We start from the raw sequence: 25,828 nt of genomic DNA, 5'->3' as shown, positions 1-25,828 counted from the left end.
TGATTCTGCAAATGACAAAGAAGCTTTGGAAGATCACTATGCTCCATTACATCACTTTTGGCCTTGGTTCTGCACATTCATTTACCTAGATTAAAAAGACAGGGAAATGCAGCTGTTTTATTTTCCACTGAGGAGAGTCTGGGTCAGAAATGGTTAACATGGTGAATTCATTCTGTTGTGATTAAAGGTAATTCTCATCCACTCTGGATCACTGTTTAAAAGTGACATGAAATCATTATAGATTTAAAGGGTTGTTTCATAAACTCTTGACGGTTTTTAAAGAGAATTTTAGGATAAACGATGATGAAACCATCACTGAAAAGTTTAATCATATAATAATTATTAAATTCCATAGTCATGGAATTGAAAATGTTTCATCAAACTCTTTCATGTATTGATTTATTACCTTTGAAAAAATAATTTTAGTAACTTTTGACCCTTGATATGGTATTACTCTAATATGGTCAGGTTATTTTTGTGTTAGCAGAATTTAAAGCTGGAAGTATTGATTCTTTTCTACCTGCATTCTGCAGAACACAGCTCTTTCTGAAGATAGCCCAGCAATTCACCTCTGCCACCTTAATGATGTTTTCCCTGTCTTTCTAGTAATGTGGAATGTATAAAACTCTTGCAGAGCAGTGGAGCGGATTTCCATAAAAAGGACAAGTGTGGGAGGTATGTAAACAGGGAACTCTGCTTCAAGTGCCTACATGAAAGAAGCAGGGAGCAGTCCATCTGGAAATCATGTTATGTTGAAATGGTAAACAGGGAAGCTAGCCGGGGAGAGTTCATCCTCAGAGGAAACCCCGTCTTGTAATGAAACACCAACAAAGCAGGCACAAGCCACAAGGAGAGCATTTCTCACAGACGCTTCTACATGGATATACAGTAATCCCTCTCTATATCGCAGTTCACTTATTGAGGCCTCACTGTGTCGTGGGATTTAAAAAAATATTATATTTAATTATTTATCACGGATTTTTCACTATATCGCAGGATTTTGCAGTACTGTATATGTATGTTGTTAAAGTTACGTAGGTTTAAGAGTGTAGAATATGTTTGAGAACATAAGTAGTTTTTATAAAAGTGTGGAAAAGGTTAATAAGGGAGTGGGAAAGGTTAATAAGGGACCGGGAATGGTTTATAAGTGTGTGGGAAGGGTTTATAAAGCCTTAAAAAATATATAAACACTAAAATAAATGTAAGGTTCCTACTTCGTGGATTTTCACCTATCGTGGGGGTGGTTTTTAGAACGTAATACCTGTGATAAGTGAGGGTCGCGGGTATTACATTCTAGACCCCCCTGCGAAGTAGGAACCTTACATTTATTCTACACTCCTAAACCTACATAACTTTAACAACATATGTATATAGTACCACAAAATCCCATGATATAGCGCAATATCTATGATAAATAATTAAATATAATATTTTTAAAAATCCCGCGACACAGTGGGCCACGATAAGTGAACCGCTATATAGAGAGGGACTACTGTACTGTAGTTTAGAAACTTCTTTTGCAGCAGAGTAGAGTGGTTTAGCCCCACCCCCACCCTCACCCCCTGCCCAAACCAGAATGTGATCACAAGATCTAGAGCATTTTCTTATATTTACTGAACATTTCATCTTGGGATAAATCTTTTGACATGTTTCAAACATTAAACACACACAGCACCATCATCACCAACCACCACCACCACCCGCAGTAATGGGTCATAGAACTTTTCTTACCTCATTGGTAAATCATGCCATGATATTACCACAATACACGGACATAAATTTTTTAATTGAATTAAACTTTTAATTTATTTTTTCTATAACCTCTCTCTGCTCCTCCTCTACACATACATCCTGGTTCTTGAAGTTGCTACCAACTTCTTCTCTTACCAATCTACATAGACAACTCCTACTCATCCTTCCAGACTTATGTTGTGACAGCTCCCTACCTCTCTGACAGGGTGCCCCTCCTCCCCTCACACACTGCAGCACCCATCACACTGTGCCAGTGGACTCTGTTTCCTTCCTCCTCTCCTCACCAGACTGTGGGTCTTCTGAGGACAAGATGGGGCCCAATTTTCTCTTTAGCTCCGGGCTGTGCCACATAGTTGATACCTAATAATTTTCAGTCTAAATAATAAAAACACAAGCAATCCAATATGTAAAATATTTATAATTTTCTTTTTATTTTGGACTAAAAAGCAGTAAATCGACTAGTCAAAGAGCCCTTAAGTTGACGACAAAATATAAAATAGTTGTATTTGAAAATTGATAAATAGCACTTGAAATAAAGTTACTTTATTTATAGTATGCTGTTTGGTTATTATTCCCTGAACATTGTCTAGGAACACTAAATAAATTGTTAAATAATTGAGGACTAAAGATAAATAACATAAAACATTATATTTCTGCATTGTCTTATGCTTTACAAGGTGCTGTGTTCTCTAAATGTTACTCACAGGTATATGGAGATGATTATTTTCCTTTTTAATTGATGAGAAAACTGAGGCCAGAGAAACTGAACAAGTTATACATGTACATGGAATTTCAGACCTAGAGTAGACCGTAGGGGACAGCTGCTCAAACGTCCTTATAGACAGAAAGACAAAGCCCAGGACTCAACAAGGGATGTGATTGGGTCCAGCCTGCAGATCTGCCCAGATCAGAGCTCAGGACTTCTGATTCTTTGTGCATTGTTCTTCCTGTTAACCTGATAGTTCAGCGGAGAAGAGGAGACAACACCAATAGCTGACATCAAGGCAACATGTGATGGGAGCTCAAGAGAAGCCCAGAGAGGAGCTAAAAAATCTCAGACAAAAGGGAAAGAGAACTTCCGGACTTAAAGGATGAGGGGGGTTTTGATGAGTGGAAGTGGTTCAGGAAAGGGGCATTCCGGGGAAGTGAACAACGTGAGCAAAGGTGGAGTGAAGTGTACACATGATAGAGGAAACCTCAGGTCATTCCATTTGGATTCAACATTGGGCTCACCTAGGGGAGACAGAGACTCCATAAAGGTAGATTGGGGCCAGTTCGGGAAGGTCTTCAATTTCAGACTAAGGAATGAAGGCTTTGTTTAGTGAGGAGGGCCAAAAGTTTTAGGACAGGATTGTCATATGTTGGTATTGGACCTTAGAAATCCTAATTCTTCATTCACAGCAACTAAAAATTCAGTGGGAGTTTGATTAGCGACAAGGAGGCTAATAGGGATGGTATTGCAATATTCCAAATGAGCGGTAATGTAGACCTGAACCAGGATAGGCATGAGGAACAGAAAGAAAGAATAGGTCTGCAGGTGGATTGCCTTGTCTGAGCTACTGTTCTTGTAGTCTCAGTTGCAATGTGCAGATCAAAGGAAAGCAAATCCCTTACCCTCCACACTCTGAGACCCAGAGCTTTCCACACCCACAGGTCACTGTTGTCAGTGCTTTTGCTGCCGAGAGGTCCGTTTTTCAGACTGAATGAAGTCACCAATTGTTGTTTGTTTTCCAGGACCCCTTTGCACTATGCAGCTGCAAATTGTCATTTCCACTGTATTGAGACATTAGTGACCACGGGGGCCAACGTTAATGAAACAGATGACTGGGGACGGACAGCTTTGCACTATGCTGCTGCTTCAGACATGGACAGAAAGTAAAAACAGCCTTATTCCTTTTTCCTCTGGGGGTGGGGCCGAGGAGGGGAGGGTTTGCTAATTCTCTTCATTCTGCCTCAAGGAAATCGACTAAAGAATCTCATTCATCCAGATCCAAAGGAATTAGAAATGCTTTATCCCTAACCCCAGTTTTCCCATTCTGCTCTCATGTGTAACTATTACAAGTCACTGCACAATTAGGTCTCTTTTTTTTTGGTTTGAATGCCTAGTGGAGCTATCTGTTATAATTTATTTCGTCATATGCTGCGCTTCCCATTATCATCACTTAAATGCTTCATTTGCTGTAAAACTTACATTTGCTGACATGTATGTCATGTGTCAAAAATATCCATCTATGCATAATTCCAGTAGCCTTCAAAGGCAGTGTCAATATATGTAAAATAGTCACTATTTTATTGTTCCAAACCTGAGTGGGAATGCTCTTTCAGGAGGTGGAGGAGAGGAACTTGGTTGCCCTTGGACATTTTGGATTCTGGATGGCTAGGAAGGAGAAGTACCCACAATTTGTGAGACTGTTCTCAGAGATTTCAGGACTAGGGTCTCCTTCATAGGAGTAGTTTTTAGTGACCCTGTCTGGAAAATGATTGAATTATCTGCTGCCGTGTGCTATGGATTCTAGATCAGTGCTAACTTCTTTTCTTATACAGCAGCAATTTTCAACCTTTTTTAAATCTCATGGCATACATAGATTAATCAATAAAATTCTGTGTCACACCAAAAAATATATTTTTTTGCTGATGAAAAAATAGGTGTAATTTTGATTTATTCACACTGGATGACTCTTGTTGTGTTGGCTGTTGTCATTTTTTAAAATTTGACACTCTAAGGGAAAAGAGGGCAGTGCCTCTGATAAATGGTCAGGTATGATATGTTTTAAAAATTCTTGTGGCACACCTGTTGAAAATTGCTGTTGTAGAGCAATGACTTTCAAACAGTGACTCACAGTAAGAAATACATTTTATATCACAACCCACTGGAAACAAAAATGTTATAAAACCATATTTACTTTTACTATGCATCATGCATTCTATGTTCTCTTTCATTTTGTTAAAAACATTACTGATTGCAACCCACTAAATTGATTCTATAATCAGTAATGGATTATGATCCATATTCCATAGTTTGGAAAACACTGCTCATTTCCCTCTTCATGTTTATATAATATTGTCAAGCCAGATGTAGCACTCAGAACCCCATAGCCATGCTGGTTATTAATTCAACAAACATTCATTGAGTATCTACTATGTGCCAGGCTCTATGCTATTCACTTGGAATAGAGTCAGGGAACAAGTATAGTTCACCTGTTAAGAACTGGAAAAGGAATCCTAGCTGATGAAGAATTGCTTTGGCAGGTGAGGACTGACTAAGACCCCGTTCCTGGATAAGTGAGATGAATTGACAAAGAGGCAGCAATGAATGTAGTAGGAGTCAGAGACATTTAAGCTAAATCACCTCCTTTTTACTGGGGGCATTTAAGATATTTATGGAAGGGTGGACAGCTTGATTGACATCTTAACTGCTGATACCTGTGTGGAGTTTTAGGAAAATTATGTTCTCAGTTGGATTCCTTGAGAGAGAATAGATTTACTGGACAGCATTGGAGAGAACCATGTATAATTTATATATTCAGTGACAACTCAATAGTGCATGTGTCTTTGGGGTTGGGGGAAAAGTCATTGAGATTTAAATTGCACCAAAATCATTAGCAACCTTGCCGTTAAAAAGTTAATTGTAATTTGTTTTTCTTTTCCTTATGCCGAGAAGTAAGACTACCTTAGGAAATGCCCATGAAAATTCAGAAGAACTTGAAAGAGCCAGAGAGCTGAAGGAAAAGGAAGCTGCATTGTAAGTTACTTCTCAGTTTAAGCACAAGGTGCAGTTATTGATGCCCTGTCTGCTTCTCTGAGTTGCCAGCCTTACTATTCGGGGCTCTCACTGAGGACCTTAAGAAAGTGATGTGGGCTTGTCTTTTCTTTTCTTTTTTTTAAAAATTATTTATTTGTTTATTTTATTTTTAGAGAGAGAGGAAAGGAAAAAGAGAGGGAGTGAAACATCAATGTGTGGTTGCCTCTCACTTGCGCCCCCAACTGGGGACCTGACGTGCAACCTAGTCATGTTCCCTGACTGGGAATCGAACCGGTGACACTTGGCTCGCAGGCTGACAGTCAATGGGCTTGTCTTTAATGAAGAAGAAACTGCTTTTTAAATGCACCCTTAAATTATGCAATTTTCAAACAGGATACTCTTTCTAAAACTGTAAGCTTTGACCTGACCATCACTGTGATGGGTCAGCAACATTTGGAACCAGATGTGTCCTAAATATCATTTCTGACTCTGCCATCCATCGTGTGCCTCAGGCAACATATTGAAATTCCTCTTAGGGCCTCAGGCTCTCTTCTTATGACCTGTTGATAACTATTCAGCAGGTGCAATAAATAAATGTTTCGAGATTTCAGTGTGAAATCTACCCATTATACTCTCCTCTTCATCTCCAACACACACACATCAACTTCCGAACAGCCCCCTGGCCCTGCTGCCAGCTGCTCCGGTCCCCCCTCACCTCGCCAGCCTCTCTCTGGGGAAAATTTAGCCATTGTTGGGATAGGGGCGGGAGGGACTGCCATCACCCATGGCATACATGGGAAGCCCTAACTCTTCATCCTCTAGGGGTCCTTCCTGCACTACAAGTCACAGGGACAAGCTTGTGCTGCCCAGTGTGGTGACCAGCACGTAGCTGGTGTTCAGTAAGTGTTTGTTGAGTAGATGAACAGATGAATGAATGATGCCCACACTTTGTGTCTTGGAACCCAGTGGCTGTAGTGCCCCAAGAGTCGGCACACGCACAGCCCTTGACTTGTTTATTCTCTTCTCCAGTTGTCTGGGGGACCAGTTTCTCTGTGGCCTGATGCTTCTGTCCACTCTAGGGTCTTCCTACCACCCCTGGGGCTCTCCTCCGGTGTCCAAACCATGGCATAGAGTTACAGGCTAGAAGTTGTATATAGAGATTAGAAGGATATAGTTAGAGAGCGTGGCTCTGGTGCAGGTGGTGGGACATGTCTTTATTACTGGGTGGGGACAGGAAACACAGCTGCGAGTCAAGCAGAATGGCCGAAGTTTTACTTGAATACTCCAAGATTAAAATAACCATATTAAAGGCTGTGGAATTTTAAACCACTTGAACAAGTACTCCCTTCTCCAGGAAAATGCAAGTCCGCTCTGGGCCACAGCAGACCTCTTACTGCTGATGGAGAGGGAAGAGGTGGGAGAGTCGGGGAAGGCAGGACCAGCCAGCCTGTGAGCTCTTATAGGCAAAGAGAGACTACTGCCCTTGTTCAAATACACCCCTGACCTAATGTGCATCTCTTCATGTTGCATCTTAGAGGCCAAAATTGCTAGTCAGGACCCTGGGAGGAGAAACAATAAGCATTTCCAATTACAACTTGTTATTCACTCCCTTAAAAAACAATGTAGAGAATATTCAAATTCTATACTACTGTTATTCTTTTTAATAACACTCTCGGTAGTATAAATCAGGTATATTCTGGATTAAATAACTCTTTGGGAGCAATTCAGATTGCTCTCAAATTACATATTAAATTGTGTTTCCCAAATTACATATTGAATTTATCAACAGATTTTTAGAATGTAGTCCTTTCAGAAGCCAGAGATTATGTGTTTACTAGAATGCTATTCCTATTGAATGATTTTAGTTAAAGAGCCAACTGTGGTTTTAAATGAGTCACACCTGGAATGCCATCCATGGACACTTAATTGCCAAAATAAAAAAAGACTTCCTTATAAGGCGTAAAACACCAAAAACAGTGTGCTCTCAGGACTCCAATAATAGTTTGATTTATTATGAAGTATTTTATGGATAAATCGTCAGTTTTTCTAGAAATTAAAACACCATTTTAAACGATCTCTTGATACGATTTATTTTCTCCTTTTGCCAAAAAAGTTAGGTAAATGTCACTTTAAAGTTAGAATTTTACAATTTTGATTTGAGTGTGAAATTGTATCAGCTCAGTTTTTTGAAGGACTGTTTGTCCTGCCGTCACAAAGATAAAATCGGATTACAAGCAGCATTGCCTACGAAGTCCCTCTTCCCCAACAGGGCTGTACCATTTGCCTAGGTCCCAAGCAGAACACATTCCATCCTCGGGCCCTTGTGTCCTGGAGTTTGGGGCTCTTCAAGGAAGGTGGAGCCACACACCTTCCTCTAATCTGCTCCAAAGATTGTGGCTTTTTCAGAAAAATCACAACTATGTCGTAAAGGGCTTTTAAAATGTATTATGTATTATTTGTTTCAGTCTATATTTCTAATGATGTAACTTGAGCCTCTTTCTTCATGTGTGGTCACTGAATTATGCTTTTTTAAAGGCTTACCCATTCCTTTAATCCTTTTATTGTTTAAGCTCTTCTTGGGTTCTTTTTTGTTGTTGTTTTCTTACACTTTTTAACTTTCGTTTTTCTAACCTTTTGATCTTAGATTCTCCAATAGCGAGATTAAAAATAAAGCCTCTCTCTGGTGTTTACTCTGTTGCAATGGCCTGACTGCTTCTTTATTATGGTTCAGACTTGGTCTTTTGAACACGGAGATGTAACACTTACTATTCGATAATCTTGATGACAGAGAGATTCTGTACCTTAGTAGGAGAAGGAAAAAGAACTTAATTACCCTCTTGTTGCTAAAGCCTTTCCTGAATTCTAGAATGGCTATTTTGAGCTGAAATAAAGGAAGCTGCATAAAACAAATGTGTGTGTTTTCTGCACACACACACACACACTTCCCAGTACATAAAATCTCATTGCTGTAGGATATTTAAAGGAATACTTTAACTCACAAAGTGCTTTGTGGATCATTCCTAATAGGAGAAAATTCACATTCATTATCTCTTTTGGTCCAGAGATATTTCTACAATAACCTCATTTTTATTCTTACAGATGTCTAGAGTTTCTGCTTCAAAATGATGCAAATCCATCTATCCGGGACAAGGAAGGTTACAATAGCATACATTATGCTGCTGCCTATGGCCACAGACAATGCCTGGAATTGGTGAGTCCTTTTGTCTTGTTTTGTTTTCTCTAACACACACATACACACACACTCACAAACCTGAAAACACTGGTCTTAATCTCTCAGCAAATGACCTCACTGCCTAGTTAAGTCCCCTCTAGAAATTATCTTGAAGATATTCTGTGGTAAGTCATTAAATTGTTTAACTTTATGATATGTAGATCTCTTTGTTCCTTTTTTCTCCATTCTTATCTTAGACATGACTGACAATTAACTATTTTCCACATTTATTTGGGCTGAGAATGTTAGACCAGCGTCGTCGACACGAGGAAAGCAAGCCAATTACCCAACATGCACTAGAAGGTACATTTCTAAGACTCATCACTGCCATGTCCGTCTTCTCCCTCTTCTCACCCACAGACACTCCAGTCCTTCTAGGGCTCACACTTGTAACAAATTGGTCCTGACTCTGTGCTAGGTGCTAGACTAATGCCAAAGAAAGACATGCTTCTGGCTCTGGATAGCTTATTTGAGCCTCTGAGCAGGAATTATACAGGGAGAGCTTTCTTAATATCATGTTCCCTAGCCTATGTTTCTGGCTTATCAAAGAAATGTAGAGGATGAATGAGTTTTTGTGGCCTCCGAGCCTTTTCTACCAGACCTCGTAAGTGGGTCTTTGTGGGGTGGAGTAGGATTAAACAGGATGGTTGGCCACCAAAGCCAGCTGATTTGTGAAGTTGGTAAAATTTGTCTTTTGCCTCTCTTCCCATTTAGTGGAACGATTACTGTGATTATGCCTATCATTAAATATGTATCATTAATTTTGATGCATATTTTATTTGACTCTGACATTTAACTTGGTGTGTACTTCCTTGGCATTCATGGTTTGTGGGTCCTGTCTGTGATCCATAAGCTTAGAATTTATTAACCATACTTCGTGTTCAGTCTACTTTGCTATAATCAAAAAGGAACACAAATTATTTTAGTCGTTTTCACTCTATTTTCCGAATATAAATTTATATTGAATGTGTTCCATAAGCACCAAATTTCTAGAAAGTGGTATGAACCCCTTGGCCTTGCTAGAAGAGACAATGTTCAGAATTCTGCCAAGTCTGCCTACTTAGGCAGTGTTCTCAGCTGGACATGATTAAAGATGTATGTACATTGTATAAGCAAAAATCTGCCCACAAATGTATGCTGAGAGCTATGATCAGTTATATTCAATTGGGCTCAAAATATCAAAGCAGAATGGAGGAGACTTGGCTAATAAAGCATCTTGTATGAATAAAACTTATGTTTCAGTGCAGGAAGGGAGCTGGCAAAGAAGAGCTCTGTGCCTCCCTTTTCCTTTATTTGGAATGCATTCTTCCTGACTCTGAAGGGAACAATCAGAGAATTATGCCTCTATTTGGAAATTGTGTGTTTATATGGGCATACCACATATCTTTTACTATATTAAAGATTTGTCTGTGAACATAAAGACTTTTGTGGTTTTGATACTAAAATGGAAAAATCTATGTGCAAATATAATTACATAAATTGCCTACAGAAATTTAGAGAGATTGTTTGAAAACGCTAGGCTTCTGATTAAATTCAGTCCAAGCTTTTGCCATGCCAAATCACTGGGAATTTGGCTGCTTCCCTCAGGCTTCTCCCCTGTTATGAGCTAACTTGAACTTCTACTGTGAGACTGTGTGGGCATGAGAAATGCCCCTGCATGTGTGTGCTAGGAGTTTCTGAGATTATCTGGAGATAGACTGAAAACAACTATATTTTGGGTAACTGAACACTGAAATTATGCTACTTTCAAGTAAACTACCCAATGTTTTGGGTTGTTTCTTATGTTTATCACAGGACTTTAAGAAACCATTACCATCTGGCTCTGTATCACATGTACTTATATTAACAACATCTAATTAAGCTTTTCAAGGCTAAGAAAGCAGAGTATAGAAGAGTTTAAAAAAAGAAGAGCTACCAAGTAGTTATCTGCAGACAAGAAGATAAAAAATGGCAAACTTGAACCCTATCTCCAAACAAGTCTTTGATGGCTTTTTCCTGTCCCCAGAGGACCTGCGGAGAGAAGAACTTGGGAGGGTGTCTATGACCTCCCAGCAGGCAGATTTCCAGTGAGCAATGGCACTCTCAACAATGCCGGTCTTGTTTTTTGGGCTATTTAATTCAGTTGGAACAAAATCTTATGGGAAACTCTCATTAAGGGAAGGAGTAGAGGGGTGGGCACCTATTTTGATGCTGCTGGCAGCCTACTCACTGCTATGAATGTAAATATAAGCCCACAAATTTTGAATCAGAATTTGTATGTGAGTCTATGTTTAGAATGATGGAATAGACAATAGTTTATGACAAAGTGTTCCCATTATTTCTTTGTAATACAGCAGATAAAGTTTTCTGGCTTTATCATGAATGAATTTGGCAATTGATGAAAGAACCATTAATGCAATGCATTAAAATAATCTATTTCAGTTTCACTTTTAGCGGAGCGGACACGATGGTGGAGCCACTAGCCCTACTTTTCAGTGTGAGATAATAGTGTTTCAACCCCCTTAACCATTTCCGAAGTTGGATATTCCAGGGGTGGGAGGTGGGGGTGGGGGTGGGGGGAGGATGCTTTCTCCTGATAGCAAGCCCATCGAGAAAAGCTTTGAGAAGATTATTTGGTTATCTGATACAGGTCTCATGCAATATAGGGAGTCCAGTGGACTGGCTTCTGATAAATCTAAAAGCTGAATGGCTCTGTTCAGAGCTTGCTTGCCAGAAGTTAAATTTAAAAAGGTCTGCGTCTGAGAAATACTCTACCCTCACCAGTGAAGGATCAAAAGTGTATGTTTCCTAATGTCCAAATGTAATCCAAGGGCCAGAGCTGTCCTGGAGTACTCCAAAATCCTATTCAAGAGGGCTGCCTAGAAAAGTGGAGAGACCAAGGATGCCTACTGGGGAGAGTGGAATGTAAGTTAGCAACTGCAGGCAAGAGGCCCAGTAATGAGGGACTGCTGGAGAACCTAAATAAGAATCCCAGGGAGATGGTTTTTTAAATATCTGACCTGGTCAGAGAATTTCACTGCTAGTCAGTGAGACCACTATTCCTGTCCCCTTCTGTGACCTCCTTTTCCCTCTCCCCTTCAGTCCTAGAGGCAGCAGAGGTAGCCACTCAGGGGAAAGGAGGAGGGGAAGCTCTAGGCCAGGGAACAGGTGTCAGCCTTTCTCCTTTTTCCCTGCCACCTTTAGGGCTGGCTGAGGGATGCTTCAATGTTAAATGGAGTTTGTGATTGTGATTACTAAGGTGGAATTAGTCAGTTATGCTGATAACTGAAGTGCCCAGAGATCTTTTTATTGTTTGTTAGAGATTTTATCTGGGGTGGTGAGAAAAGAAGAAGTAGCCTCATAAAGGAGATTAGCCCTTGTTATAGGAAAAAGAAGAATAAAGTTATTGTTTAATTATATTCCATGGCTCACTAGTTCAAAAAAAGTCACACAATTAGAGCCATTATTTTAGGAAAGATTAACACGGCATTCTAAAGAAAAATAAACTAGTATCCTTTAAATATATGTGAATTTAAATATCAACTTTATAAGACATAAAGTTCCAATAATGCCAAGCACTTATCAGGAGCCAAAAATCACTCATGAGTGATTTCATTTGACTTAGCGATAAAACTTAACTGCTGTTTTATAAGAACAAGTGTTATATCGATGGCCCTGTGTGTTAGGAAGACATTTCATAAAAACATGGGTGAAAGAATGAATGAAAATTTAAACTTTTGTGGCTTGGCTTTTTCTTTAGATTTGATTACTTCCCAGCACCAACTCATTTTATCGCATTCTTCCCTTCATTTTTTTCAAGCTGTAAAAACCCATAGTAATGTCTCAAACTGGTGTGAAGAAATCCACAAAATTAAAATTACATGCACATATACACTCACATTTTCTGTAATTTCTTTCAGCTGGGTAGTGAGAATGAAGGGATTTGAAGAAGAGGAATCATTGCTCCTGATATGGGAGCTTCTAAAGACTCAGTGATGTGGGAGAAACAATGATTTCTTACACAAAATATTGTTTAAAAGTTAGCCTAAAAGTTAGTTGGGCTTCTTCCTTCATTCTTCCTTCCTTCCTTTCTTCTTTCTTTTCTTCCACTCAGTTACAAACTCATTAGGCAGCACTGAGCAGGGCAGGAAGGGGCTAGAGTCCGAGGAGGAAGAGGATGTCAGGAAGCCAGCCCAGTAAATATTGGAACCCATTCAAGGAGAGTGTCCTAAATGTGTATGCACCAAACAACAGAGCTGCAATACATGTGAAGCAAAAGCTGATAGAACTGAAAATATAAATAGAGAAATCCACAATTATAGTTGGAGACCTCAGCACTTCTCTCTCAATAATTGAGAGAACAACTAAGCATAAAATCATCAAGCATATAGAAAAATCTAATAGTACCATTAACCAAGAGGATCTCACCCAACGACAACAGACTATGTGTTTTTTTCAAGTGCCCATGGAACATTCACCAATATATCCTGAACCTCAAAATAAACCTTAACTCTTTTGTAATCATATGTAGTGTATTCTCCCTCCACAGTGGAATATAACTAGGAATCAGTATCAGAAAGATACTAGAAAAACCTCCAATACTTAGAAATTAAATAACAGACATCTAAATAATCCATGGGTCAAAGAGAACATCTCAAGGAACCCCCCCACCCCCAAGTACATTGAACTAAATGAAAATGAAAATACAACAAATTTGGATAAACAGATTAGTGCCAAAAATTGTATAGCACTAAATGCTTACATTAGAAAAGAGGAAAAAACCTCAAGTATCTAGAAAAAGAAAAACAAAATAAAACCAAAATAAGCAGAAAAAGGAAATAATAGAAATGGGAGCAGAAAAACAGAATCAGTGGTACAAAGATCTGGTTCTTTTGAAAAGATCAATAAATTAGCAAACCTCTACCGAGACTGACAAAAAAAGGAGATGACACAAATTTCTAATATCAGGAATGAAACAGGCTATCACTACAGACCTTGCAGACATCAAAAGGGTAATGAAGGAATACTATGAATAGCTCTACATACCTAAATTTGACAACTTAGGTGAAACGGACTGATTCATCAAAAAAACAAAAAAAAAAAAAGCATCACCACGTGATGTATATTATTTGAATAGCCTTATAACTACTTAGGAAATTGAATTTTTTCTTTTTATGTATTGATTTTAGAGAGAGAGAAAGAGGAAGAGAGAAACAGACAGACAGAAAACATTGACTTGTTGTTTCACTTATTTATGTATTCATTGGTTGATATTTGTATGTGCCTTGACTGAGGATTAAACTCATACTTTGGCATATTGGGATGACACTCTAAACAAGTGAGCTACCTGGCTAGGGCCAGCAAATTTTAAAACTCTTCCAAAAGAAATCTCCAGGTCCAGATTATTTCACTGGAGAATTCTACCAAACATTAAAGAAGAACTAAAACTAGTTCTATGCAATATCTTCTGAAAAATGTAAGAGGATGGAACTCTTTCCAACTAATTCATGAAACTAAAATCCTGATACCAAAACCAAAGAAAGACAATAGAAAGAGAGAGATAGAAACCATTATCTCTCATTAATGTAGATGCAAAAACCCTTAAACTAGTAACAATAGAATTCAGAGATATATGTAAAGAATTATATACCATGACAAAATGGGATTATTACAGGGAAAGCCTATTTTGATATTTGAAAATCAATCAATGTAATTTATTAACAAACTAAATAAGAAAAATTACATGAGTATGTCAAACAATGTAGAAAAATTTTTGACAAAATTCAACACCCATTTAATATTAAGGAAAAAAACATTCAGAAAAATAGGAATAGAAAGGAATTTCCTCAATGTGATTAAAAGCATGTCACAACTTGAAAAATAACAGCTAATATTGTACTTAGTGGTGAAAGACTGAATGCTTTCCCCTAAATTAAGGACTACAGCAAGGATGGCTACTTTCACCACATCTTATTCAATATAGTGCTAGAAATTCTCACAAGTAATAGGCAAGTAAAGGAAATAAAAGGCAAAAAGATCAGAAAGGGAAGAACTGAAACAGTCTCTGTATGGACAGGACAGGATTGTCTACATAGGATATTCCAAAGAATCAAGAAAAAACTCCTAAAATTTATAGGTGAGTTCAGAAAGATCTCAAGATGCAAGATAAACATATAAAAATTAATTGCATTTGACTTCCAGTCAAGATGGAGGTGTAGGTAGACATGCTTCGCCTCCTTGCACAACCACAAGAAGAATTATGACTACCCTCAAAACAAAAAACACCTAGAACTGCCAGAAAATTGAACTGTATGGAAGTCCAACAACCAAGGATTTGAAGAAGCCATATTCACCCAGATGGGTAGGAGGGGTGAAGACCTGGAGTCAGGGCAGAGAGGACGCAGTGTGGCCCAGAGAGGCGGTGGTGATGGAAGAGGCAGTCTTCCATTCATGTATAGTAGATAAAAATTGGGAGGGATACCTTGGGAGCGAGAGATCCCAGCCCCAGGCCAGACTGCACAGCCTAGTGTTTCAGCACTGGGAAGATCAAGACTCATTACTTCTGGCTGTAAAAACAAGTGCAAGTTGGGGTGTAGAAGAAACTGCCAGTTTCTTAGGAGAGTCTGTTTAAAGGGCACACAGAGACTTAGAACATATGCAAACCCATCCACTCTGGGAATCAACACTAGGTCAACAGCTAGAAGGGCGCCAGTCACATATGGTGAGTGAAGTGACTGGAAAACCACCAGAAGCCAAGCAGTGGAATTTTCCCCTCTCCAAAGCCTCCCACACACAGAGCCACAAAGTGGTAAAGTGGGTTGCCCCACCCTAGCACATACCTAAGGCTCCACCCCCATACAACTTAACAGGTGCGCTAAGATAGGGAGTCAAAGCAGCAGTACCTAATACACAGAAACAAACACATAGAGGCTGTCAAATTGAGGAGACAAAGAAATATGGCCCAAATGAAAGTACAGAATAAACCCTCAGAACAAGAACTAAATGAAACGGAGACTGCCAACCTATCAGAGGCAGTGTTCAAAACACTGGTGATCAGGATGCTCAGAGAACTTAGTGAGTATAACAAAAGCAAAAGGAAAGAAATGAAGGTCACGCTAAGTGAAATAAAGAAAAATCTACAGGGAACCAACAGTGAAGGGAAAGAAACCGGGGTTCAAATCAATGATTTGGAACATGAGGAAGAAATGAACATTCAACCAGAACAAACTGAAGAAACAAGAACTCAAAAAACAAGGATAGCTATAAGAAGACTCTGGGACAACTTTAAATGTGCTAACATCTAAATCATAGGGCTGTCAGAAGGAGAAGAGGAAGAGAAAGAAACTGAAAACTTATTTGAAAAATAATGAAAGAAAACTTCCCTAATTTGGTGAAGGAAATAGACATACAAGTCCAGGAAGCACAGAGAGTCCCAAATAAGTTGGACCCAAAGAGGACCACCAAGACACATGATAATTAAAATGCCAAATGTTAAAGATAACAGAGAGAATTTTTAAAGCAGCAAGAGAAAAGCAGAGAGTTACCTACAAAGGAGTTCCCATTAGACTATCATCTGATTTCTCAAAAGAAATTTTGCAGGCAAGAAGTATTCAAAGTGATAAAAAGCAAAGACTTATAACCAAGATACTCAATCCAGCAAAGCTATCATTTAGAATGGAAGAGCAGATGAAGTGCTTCCCAGACAAGGAAATCTAAAGGAATTTATTATCACCAAGCCGTTATATTGAAATGTTAAAGGGACTTATTCAAGAAGAAGAAGATCAAAACTATGAACATTAAAATGACAGCAAACTCACAACTATCAACAACTGAATCAAAAACAAAAACAAAAACAAACTCAGCAAACAACCAGAGCCAGGAGCACATTCATAGATATGCAGATTATATGGAGAGTAATCAGCTGGGAGGGGGAAGGGAGAGAATGGGGGAAAAGGTGCAGGGATTAAGAAGCATAATTGGTAGGTACAAAATAGACAAGGGGATGTTAAGAATAGTATAGGAAAGGGAGAACCCAAAGAAAGAACATATATGAATGACCCATGGACATGAACTAGGCGGGGGTTGCTGGAAGGAAGGGGTTACCTGGTAGAGGGGGGCAAAGGGGGAAAACCTGGGACAACTGTAATAGCATAATCAATAAAATATACCTAAAAATTTAATTGCATTTTTATGTACTAGAAATGTACATGTGAACATCAAATTTTTTTTTAAACACATTATTTACAACTGCCAAAAAATGAAACAGGGGACTTGTGTGCTGAAAACTACAACATGATGATGAAAGAAATCAAAGAAGATGTAAAGAATGGAGAGACATTCTGAACTTTACATCATCAAAGTTCATGGAACTTTGATCAACATGTGAGGTAATCAAACCCTCATTTCTTAAAAGAATCAATTCCTTAAACAAAACCCTAATTCTCTTTCAAAGCCTTTTCTTGTTGGGGAGAAGTTTAACAACCATGCCTATTTTTAACAGAGTCATAATAATTAACATTTATTGCAAGCAGGTTGGGCTAGACCCTGTGCCTGCTTCATCTCCTTTAATTCTCACAGCAACACTATGAAGTAACTCCTACTTTTACCCGTATTTCACATGTGAGCATTCTCAAGGAGCAAGGGATTGAATGAACTTGCCCTGGGTCATGCAGCTGGCGTGGTGCAGAACCAAGACTCAAACCCATGTTTATCTGAGACTAATTCCAAGCTTTTAACCATTATGCTCTACCATCTGGAGAACTGACAAACTCCAGACTTTGAAGAACGAAGCCGTCTCAGAGCATCTGAATTCCACGTCAGCCAAGGCAGTGACATGTAACCAAGACATCACTGAGACGATCAGTCTTTAGGCTTTGTCAGAGAAAAGGAGGAGAACCTTGGACAACACCAATGACGGTTACGTCTGTGCCGTGCGTTTCTTTGGAAAGCCTTGTCTTGCCTCGCAGTCTGCATTTTCTTTTTATGCCAGGAAAGTAGAACTGCCTTATAGCATTACCCAGCCAGTGAGAGGGAAAACTACCCCAGGTACAGCTCTCGGGTACAACCCACTGTTTGCAATCTGTAGCACTAACCCCTGACCTTCAGCACATATTTTTTATAAAAGCGCTCTTGAACCCAGCCTTCCTCCTGGAATCTCTGTTAGGTTTCTTTGTAACAACTGCTGTCAGCTTTGCCTCACCCTCCTTGTAACAGCTGCCAGGGATGACCACTTCCAGCCTGGGAGGGTTGAGGGAAGGAGAGTTGGGAGCAGGAGTGACTTCCCAGCGAGATTGCTTCTCCAAAGATGCTTTACTTTAGCAGCTGCCAAGGATGCATCCCTTGTGAAGTCTAGACCAGGTCCCCATGATAATCATGTCCCTTCTTGATCCTCTTCAGTAACAGAAAGTTTAGAGGCCTGACCATTTTTTAGTCAGGATGAGAGCTCACAGACACACCTGTGCCTTCAGGTCATGGGGTCATAATACAAAGAACAAAGAGCCTTTCTGGGATTCCCAAGGGGGAGTGGAGGCTCAGCCATCTGTAACAGCTGAAAGATTTTTGGAAAAACCAAATTGCTCACCAATAACAGATTTATTTTCTTGTATGAGCATCCTTGCATTTATACTCTGTGGGCCATTCAGTGCTTGGAAAAGTAATTTTGTTAATATTAAACAATAAAATATACTTGGTCACTGGGAAGGCAATTTAATATAGAGTTGTCACCAAGTTGACAACTCTATATTAAATTTATAGTTTCCCAAACACATTTTATTTTACATACACACAAACTTATTCTTTTAACTACATAAAGATTTTTTAGTCTGTAGCAACCTTCTTTGGGTTTCACATTCCTCACTTTGATAAGAGACAAACTATAGTAAAAAGTAACCCAAAGCAATTATTTCAGGCAAGCAGTATGTTTTTTGGTGTCATTCTCTCTTAAGACATATATTTTTAAAAGTAAAAGGAATATTACCGTAAAGATGATACTTAGCCAGTCAGAGAAAGACAAATGCTATATGATCTCACTTATGTGTGGAATATAAGGGACAATATAAACTGATGAACAAAATGGAAATAGAGTCAGGGATACATGGAACAGACTGATAGCTGTCAGAGGGGAGGGAGACTGGGAGACGGGATGAAAGAAGATGAAGGGATTAACCAAAAACATATATACATAACACATAGACACAGACAACAGTGTGGTGACAGCCAGGGGGAAAGGGGGTTAGGGGGTTGGGGGTAGGTGGAGGTGGGCAAAGGGGGGAAAATTGGGACAGAAAGATACTTTGCTTAGAGTGATGGGCACACGGGGCAGTACGCAAAGGATGTTTTATTGAGTTGTACGGTGAAACTTGTATGGTTTTGTGAATCAATGACACCCCAATAAGTCCAATTAAAAGAAGGTGATACTTAGTATTCCTGTCTATTGGTCTTTTAAAGGCTCTACTATTACTAGCAATTGGTGAAATTGGAGATTTAGGTCAGTGTATCAGCTTTTACAGGTTCATGAACTTTATTAGTCCTCCTTATCCATCATATGAGTTGTAAATGCACAAACATCCTTTGTGAATTTACAGTGAAAAGTCCAGCTACTAAGAGGACCAGGGGATTCATGTCATTTTCTGCAGCTACATTCCCTTCCAAATAGGAGATTCACTTTTACAAATTGAATGAATATAGAATTAAAATCAAAGGAATTGAGTAAAAGTCAATGAGCTCAAACTCTAGTGACCTAACGTACACTCTCCTACTCAAGACCAAGTGCCATGTCAATCAGAGTACCCTTGGCAACTTGTCCAGGAGTCCTGTCCCCTAGGCGGTTGGAGAAACCCTCACCACTGGTGCTATTTTTCCCCAGCTCCACGGAAACCAACATGGTAGTCCATTGGGACAACTTCTACAGTGTGACTTCTCTTATGTTAGCTACCTTTACAATGGCTATTTTTTTTGTGATACGGAGTCAATTTAGGGCAATGTGTCTGGAACCATGGCTGACATAGAAATATAGTAGACATGGATATTACTTGCAAGAAGATTGTCATCTAGTATGGGAGGTGAAACATATGCTGTATAAATATTGGCTCAAAATGTCACTCTTATTTTCTGGTTCTCTATAGGGTAATAATCGGATGGTAATAACCATCCCCAAATTCTTTATCTGTCCCTGTCCCCTCCAAAGCTTTGGCTTCAGTTCCTTCTGAAGAGGTTTTGTTATATTTCCCATGTTGTCTATGCCATCCTCTTGGCTACCACAGGACACTCACTATTTCCCTGTTCTCCTATTACCAATGATTGGAGATTATTGTTAACATCTAAAATGCTGTTAGATCGGCGATGTGTAGTAAAGATGCTGTCATCACTGCCCACCAGTGGCAGTGCAGAGGCTGCCGATGGCTGTGCCCAATGTGTGGAGTGTGTACTTAACCACTGCCCACAGTGTCACTGACCATCCTTAGACCTCCATACCACATGATATGGTCAGAAGTTCAAGAACTCACATCACTCAGGCCTGAATTGGAACGCCAGCTCTGCCATTACCTACCCACAAGGTTTTTAAGCATTTAACTTAGCTTCTGTAAACCTCCATTATCTTGCCTAATCTGTCAAGTAGGGATTAGGTTGTTCTGAGGATTAAGTGGAATAAGGTAAGTGAAGTGTCTAGCATGGTGCTTGCATATGATAGGTACACTTAGAAGCCATTTAATGTGTTTATTTAATGTATCTTAATCAGCTCCCCCTATCTCCTGGGCATTATGCTATATGCCAGGTCTATAAAGATAGAGAAGTTTCTGTATCTGGGAGCTTACTGTCCAATAAGGGGAATCAGCATGTAAATAAATAATGATAATAAAGGATATAACTGCTCTGTTATAATTCTGATTTTCCTTATTCTTGTCACTCATTATTCAGAATAAAATATAATGTCCCAGAAGACAGGTATGGGCAACATGCTGTGAGCCAAGGGGATGGAAGGTCCCATTCTGGATTCAGCAGTTAATGACATTTACTGACACTTACCAGCACAGCGTGTTTACTGTTTGCCTCTTTGGAGTACTGGTTTCATCAGCCCACCATTCGTGTGAGCGTGGAATAGTAGACCAACCTGGATATGAATTGAATGATGGAGAACGTACACGGATGTGTAGACTGGTTTGATAAACTGACCAACATCTCATTTTTAATATATTAGAGAACTCGTTTTCATGGTGGTTTCTTTTCTTTTGATGATATTTGCATCATCCACTAAAAAGAAAAGTTTTAACAGGCACAGTACATTGGAGTAAAAGAAAAATAGATGCTGTGTCTCAAATTGTGCTCCTGAATCCCATCACCATCTGGGATCAGCCATTCATAAAAGATTAAATGTGAGGCAGGCCCATATCTGAATACATGTGTGTCAGTCTTTCCCATCTGTTTTGATTTTTGCTTAAAATAACAACAGCTTTCTTTACCCACTTACTTGAATCTGTGCTGATTCTTTTAATATTCATCTGCCAGAAGTAGTCTACGGTGCTTAAGCTAGTGTTTCAGAATCCCTCCAAGATTAGATATAATTGAACCAGTAGAAAAACAATTTTTAAACTGTATATTTTATTGTCTGCATTAGAATTCACTAAAATATTATTAATGCTTAGAGCAGGAAACTTATACTGTAATTTAAAATTAAAAATGGTGTCTGAAGAGACTTAGTTGATCTGCACAGTTTTTGTCAGGAGTAAGAGTAGGTAAGCAATATACCTTTCTGAAGTAGGATACTTTCCTGTTGCATAACTTTTTATTTATTAAACTAATAATTTTCTTTGTATTCAAGTCATCTCCTTTGTTCTCTTTTTCTGCATTTTAAAAATCATATTGCCATGTCCCTCAGCTTCTTCTTTGCTCTCTAACCTAGCCCTAAATAAAACATTTCTTGGCCTAAGCAAATAAATTTTACCTTGCGCTGGGCAAAAAGTAAATTAACATGATGATGATATAATTTAGGGTAATTTGGGAATATCACTTCAATGAAAATTATAGTTGATTAAAAGAGGTTACTGTTAAACTTAAGAATTGCTCTCAGAAGTCACCATGGAAACATGCGGCCGCTATTATTGTTTTTCCTGGTAATACACAAAGAACTGTACATGCTCAGTGAGTATAATTGATCAAATGTAACGCCTATGACCCTGAACATTTTACTGGGTTGACTACTTGTCACCATTTCAATATGCCTGTCACTTAATGCAATCAAGTGTTTTGTAGTGCAGAACTTCAACTGAATCAGCTCTCAGATGAGTACATGTACTTCTATTGATAGATATGTGGATAATGGATAGGGGAGTGAATACATTTTAAATAGTGTGAAACCTAGGAGACCTACTGCCTTTTTGTCTTAGATTTCAACTTAGAGTGGTGATTAGGCCCCAGAGTTAAATAAAGACAGACTAATAATTAAAGCCTTTGGAGCTACTATTTTATCAATAAACTAATAAAGCTCTTGGAGGTAAAAAAAAAAAAAAAAAAAAAGTCAGCTGACATAAAATCTAGGCATCTTTAATTTTTATTAAAATTTTTATTCTTTCTTTTTATTTTGTATGGTGTTCCTTCTCTGTTTAAAATACCTTAATTTGCAGAACACAGGAATTTTCTTTATTTTGTACTTACACATAAAGTTTATTATCTTTTGCCTAACTATCTAGACTTCAATATTTGAGCATGTGTTTCGGGGGGGAGCTATGGGACAGGGGAGAGCAACAGGGGAAAATGGGACAACTGTAATAGAACAATTTTAAAAATTTTTAAAAAGGGGATGTGTTTCTTTTCAATGGTAACACCTATTAATATTTTATCTGGCTCTGCCTTTGAACTTAATGTATTTGCTGACTTTTTTTTAGAGGTGGAGTTGTCAATTCTTGCTTTGATATGCTAAGCTCACTCATTTGAGTTTTCTTAAGATCATTCATAGCACAAACATTTTCTCTCAATTCTTTGTTCATCACAAAATTTAGGTAAATATATGCATCTCATATATTGTAAAATTTTTTTGTGCTTAGGCCAACATCTGTACCTTTTATTATTAACCTGTCAAAGAATTTCATCACGTGTATCCATTGCATACAACTTTATACATTGATCTTAAATATATATTTCAGATTCTTCTCAAGGTTTGAGCCTTATATCCTCAATATTTTCTATAACTGGCTTTGTTGTGACCTGATATCTATCCTTCACCTTGGTCCTTTTCTAACTGTACATTGACAGAATATAAGGATATATCGTCGTCGGCAGCCGTCCGTCTCGAGAGACGATGGTGTAGCTTCTGAAGAGTCTATCTGCACCGCCGAGAATGGTTGTGCAGTCCGACTCAGGAGTGACACGGTATCTGTCTCCTCCCGTGTTGAATCGACATCTTGCGATGACGCTGGAGTGTCCTCTCCAGTGAAGCTGAAGCTACAGAGCCTGGGCAGGGTGATATGGAGGGTCTGCTGTTGCCCATGCAGCAGACCCCCCCTCTCTTCGCAGCTGAAGGGTCCAAGGGAAAGACGGAGTCAATACAGCTTGGCTTCAGGTGCGCCGCAGGAGTTGCCGGTGTTGACTACAACGTCAAACCGCCTTAGGGACTCCGGCTCCGGATTTTCTGTCAGGGTTTACTCCCTTAGCCTTTCCCCTGAAGAGGTATGCCGCAAGGATATATATACCATGGAAAATAGAATTTGAGAAGTCTTTTGATACTAGTTCTTGAGTAACATGTTAACATGTTACCCATTAGCAATATGTTTTGCAGCCAGCTCTATAAATAGGTAATACTAGGTGAAATTTTAATCTGATTAGTATCTATGACTAGTTATTTACATTTTTATAGTGTAAGTACTCAATGTCAATATTTAAAGGATAGCAGTATAGATAGAACTGGATTATAATTAGGGAATGAAATAGACTTCTAGAAGGAGTATAACTATCCTATTTCAGGAGTGGAACAGTCAGGCATCAATTTAATTTAAACTTCAACACAAAGACTATTTTATTTAGAAGTTGGCTAAAGAGACAAATTGGGGCCATCTGGTTTTCATCCCCCCCTTTACCAGCTGAGCCAAGCAGCTCACCCTCTCTCCAATCTATACTTCCTGTGCTATTTGGCAGAGATGTACACACCCTGGCATGATTACCGAAACAAATTAATGCTTCTTAAGTCTCCTTATAATTAATAACTCCCAACAGTCTTCTGTAGGTTTGGAATCTTGCCTAATTTTCTCTAAGACAAGTAATTAGATGCTGAGGACCAAAAAGGCTCTTTCCTCTGAGTATCTGCCAAGCAACCTGCATCTGTAATGGGGTGAGATGATTAAAATCTGAATATGGCTGGAGATTTCTCATGGGTCACAGAACTGAAGATATTTGTCCTGCCCCATCCCCCAAGCCCAACACTTCCCAAAACAAGATCTTAAATGGGTCAAAAATGTCTATACCATCATTTAGATGATGTGGTTAACATCTTTTTCTATTTTGTTCTTTGTTCAACTCACAAATTTCCTATGCAGTTGAATTAAATATGAAGGATGGATTTCTCACTAGCTGTGAATACTATCCAGTTGATGATTATACTTTTCTCTGAAATTTGGTCTATATACCAATAGAATCCCATTTACTAAACTCTTTTATAAGAATATATTGGGGCATTTCTCTCATAGGGCTTCTTTTTGGTAGCTTGTCTGACTGTTGTGACAGTTAAGGTCAGAGCTCTATGCTTGTCTGGGTGATAACCCTTTCCCAAGGTCAAAGGGAAGACTTTTTTTTTAATCAACTTTTATTTCATTTCCTCATAGGAGTATTTTTCAACCTTGGCACTATTAACATTTTCAACAAGATAATTCTTTGTTGTGAGGGCTATCTCGTGTATTGTATGATGCTTAATAGCATCGCTGGTCTCTATCCACCAGGTGCCAGTAGCAACCGATCCCCTCACCCCAAGTTTTGACAACCAAAAATGTCTCCAGACATTGCCAGATGTCCGTTTTAGGTTATAATCACCCTTGTTGAGAACCTCTGGCCTGCAAACTAGTGTTCATATCTCAGTGGTGACAGTATAATAAAGGAAACCTTTATTTATGGGTGAGATGTAATTGGATTCCAAGCTAGAACGGTTTATTTATCTCATCCACAAAGTTACTATTAAATAACTCAGAAGGCACAAGCAGACAGCAGTTGATTGAACACATTCTGATTTAACCGAGCTGGTACCTCCTAGTAGACAGATTTGGTAGAAGCTTATAGTTTTGAAAAGGTTGGGTCTTACTGTTTGTGAGTCACCAGCACTTTAAAATAAGAAAAGAAGGCATATGAGTAATTTCACACGTGGAATTATTCATCCCAGTGGCCAAGTTCTGCTTCTGAGAGTTCAGTGCTCTGTCAGAGCCCAAGCACAGCTAGGAATAACTAAGGCTTATTTATACAACTTTCATTAGGCAAGAACTTTCAGAAAACAACCTGGTGGCTTGCCAACACAAGGAGGCTCAAATTTAATTGACTCAAAGTAAGTATAATTATTTAGAGAGAAAGTTTATAATTGCAAAAAAAGGATGTTGCAAATTTGGGATGAGAGAGAAGTAGAAGACTTTGTTATTGTTGGTCAAGTCGTGTCCTGGCCAAGATAGAGAGGCTCCTGGATCAGTTTAGAAGGAAGAGGAGTTTATGTTAAAATAGAAGTACCTTAGGAATCTTCTTTCTTTTTTTTTTGATTAAAATCACTGCTTAGGTCAAATTCCTAGGTAAGAAATCAGAAAAGCATGTGGTTATCCTAAGATATATATAAGGCATGAAAAATTTAAGGCACATTTGACATAAAAATATGAAGGTTAAGCGATGAAATGTTCCCTTAACCGCATAGAATTTAAATATTAAAATCTGAGTCTGGTTGTGTGGAGGTTATGCGAAGGTAAAACAATAAGTTGCCACCATGGGCATATTTAGAAATCCCCAGTTACCCTCCATAGTGATGTCCCATGAACTTGTAAAGGTTATGGGAAAATACTTCGCACATAAATTATTAGAAGAGGACAGATCTTTAATGATTAGATACATGAAAATAGCTTTGTTTATTTTTTCCTTTTTATTTATTGGGGTGACACTGGCTTACAAAA

At 38.7% G+C, this 25,828-nt stretch overlaps 1 protein-coding gene across 1 annotated transcript in view; it reads left to right on the top strand.

The window, feature by feature from the left end:
* The window catches only part of ANKRD44 (ankyrin repeat domain 44), a 304,111-nt gene that overhangs the window by 221,585 nt on the left and 56,698 nt on the right, over positions 1 to 25,828 (top strand). Inside the window, exons 13-16 of the mRNA XM_090282096.1 lie at positions 607 to 675; positions 3,487 to 3,627; positions 5,414 to 5,494; positions 8,594 to 8,705. Coding sequence (XP_090138222.1) covers positions 607 to 675; positions 3,487 to 3,627; positions 5,414 to 5,494; positions 8,594 to 8,705 — 403 coding nt within the window. The remainder of the gene's footprint in view (positions 1 to 606; positions 676 to 3,486; positions 3,628 to 5,413; positions 5,495 to 8,593; positions 8,706 to 25,828) is intronic.

Source organism: Furipterus horrens, unplaced genomic scaffold (genome assembly GCF_987537825.1).
Source record: "Furipterus horrens unplaced genomic scaffold, mFurHor1.1.pri manual_scaffold_1, whole genome shotgun sequence".
Taxonomy (NCBI): Eukaryota; Metazoa; Chordata; class Mammalia; order Chiroptera; family Furipteridae; genus Furipterus; species Furipterus horrens.
The sequence above is the reverse complement of the archived record's forward strand: the minus strand, read 5'-3'. Positions and strand labels throughout refer to the sequence as shown.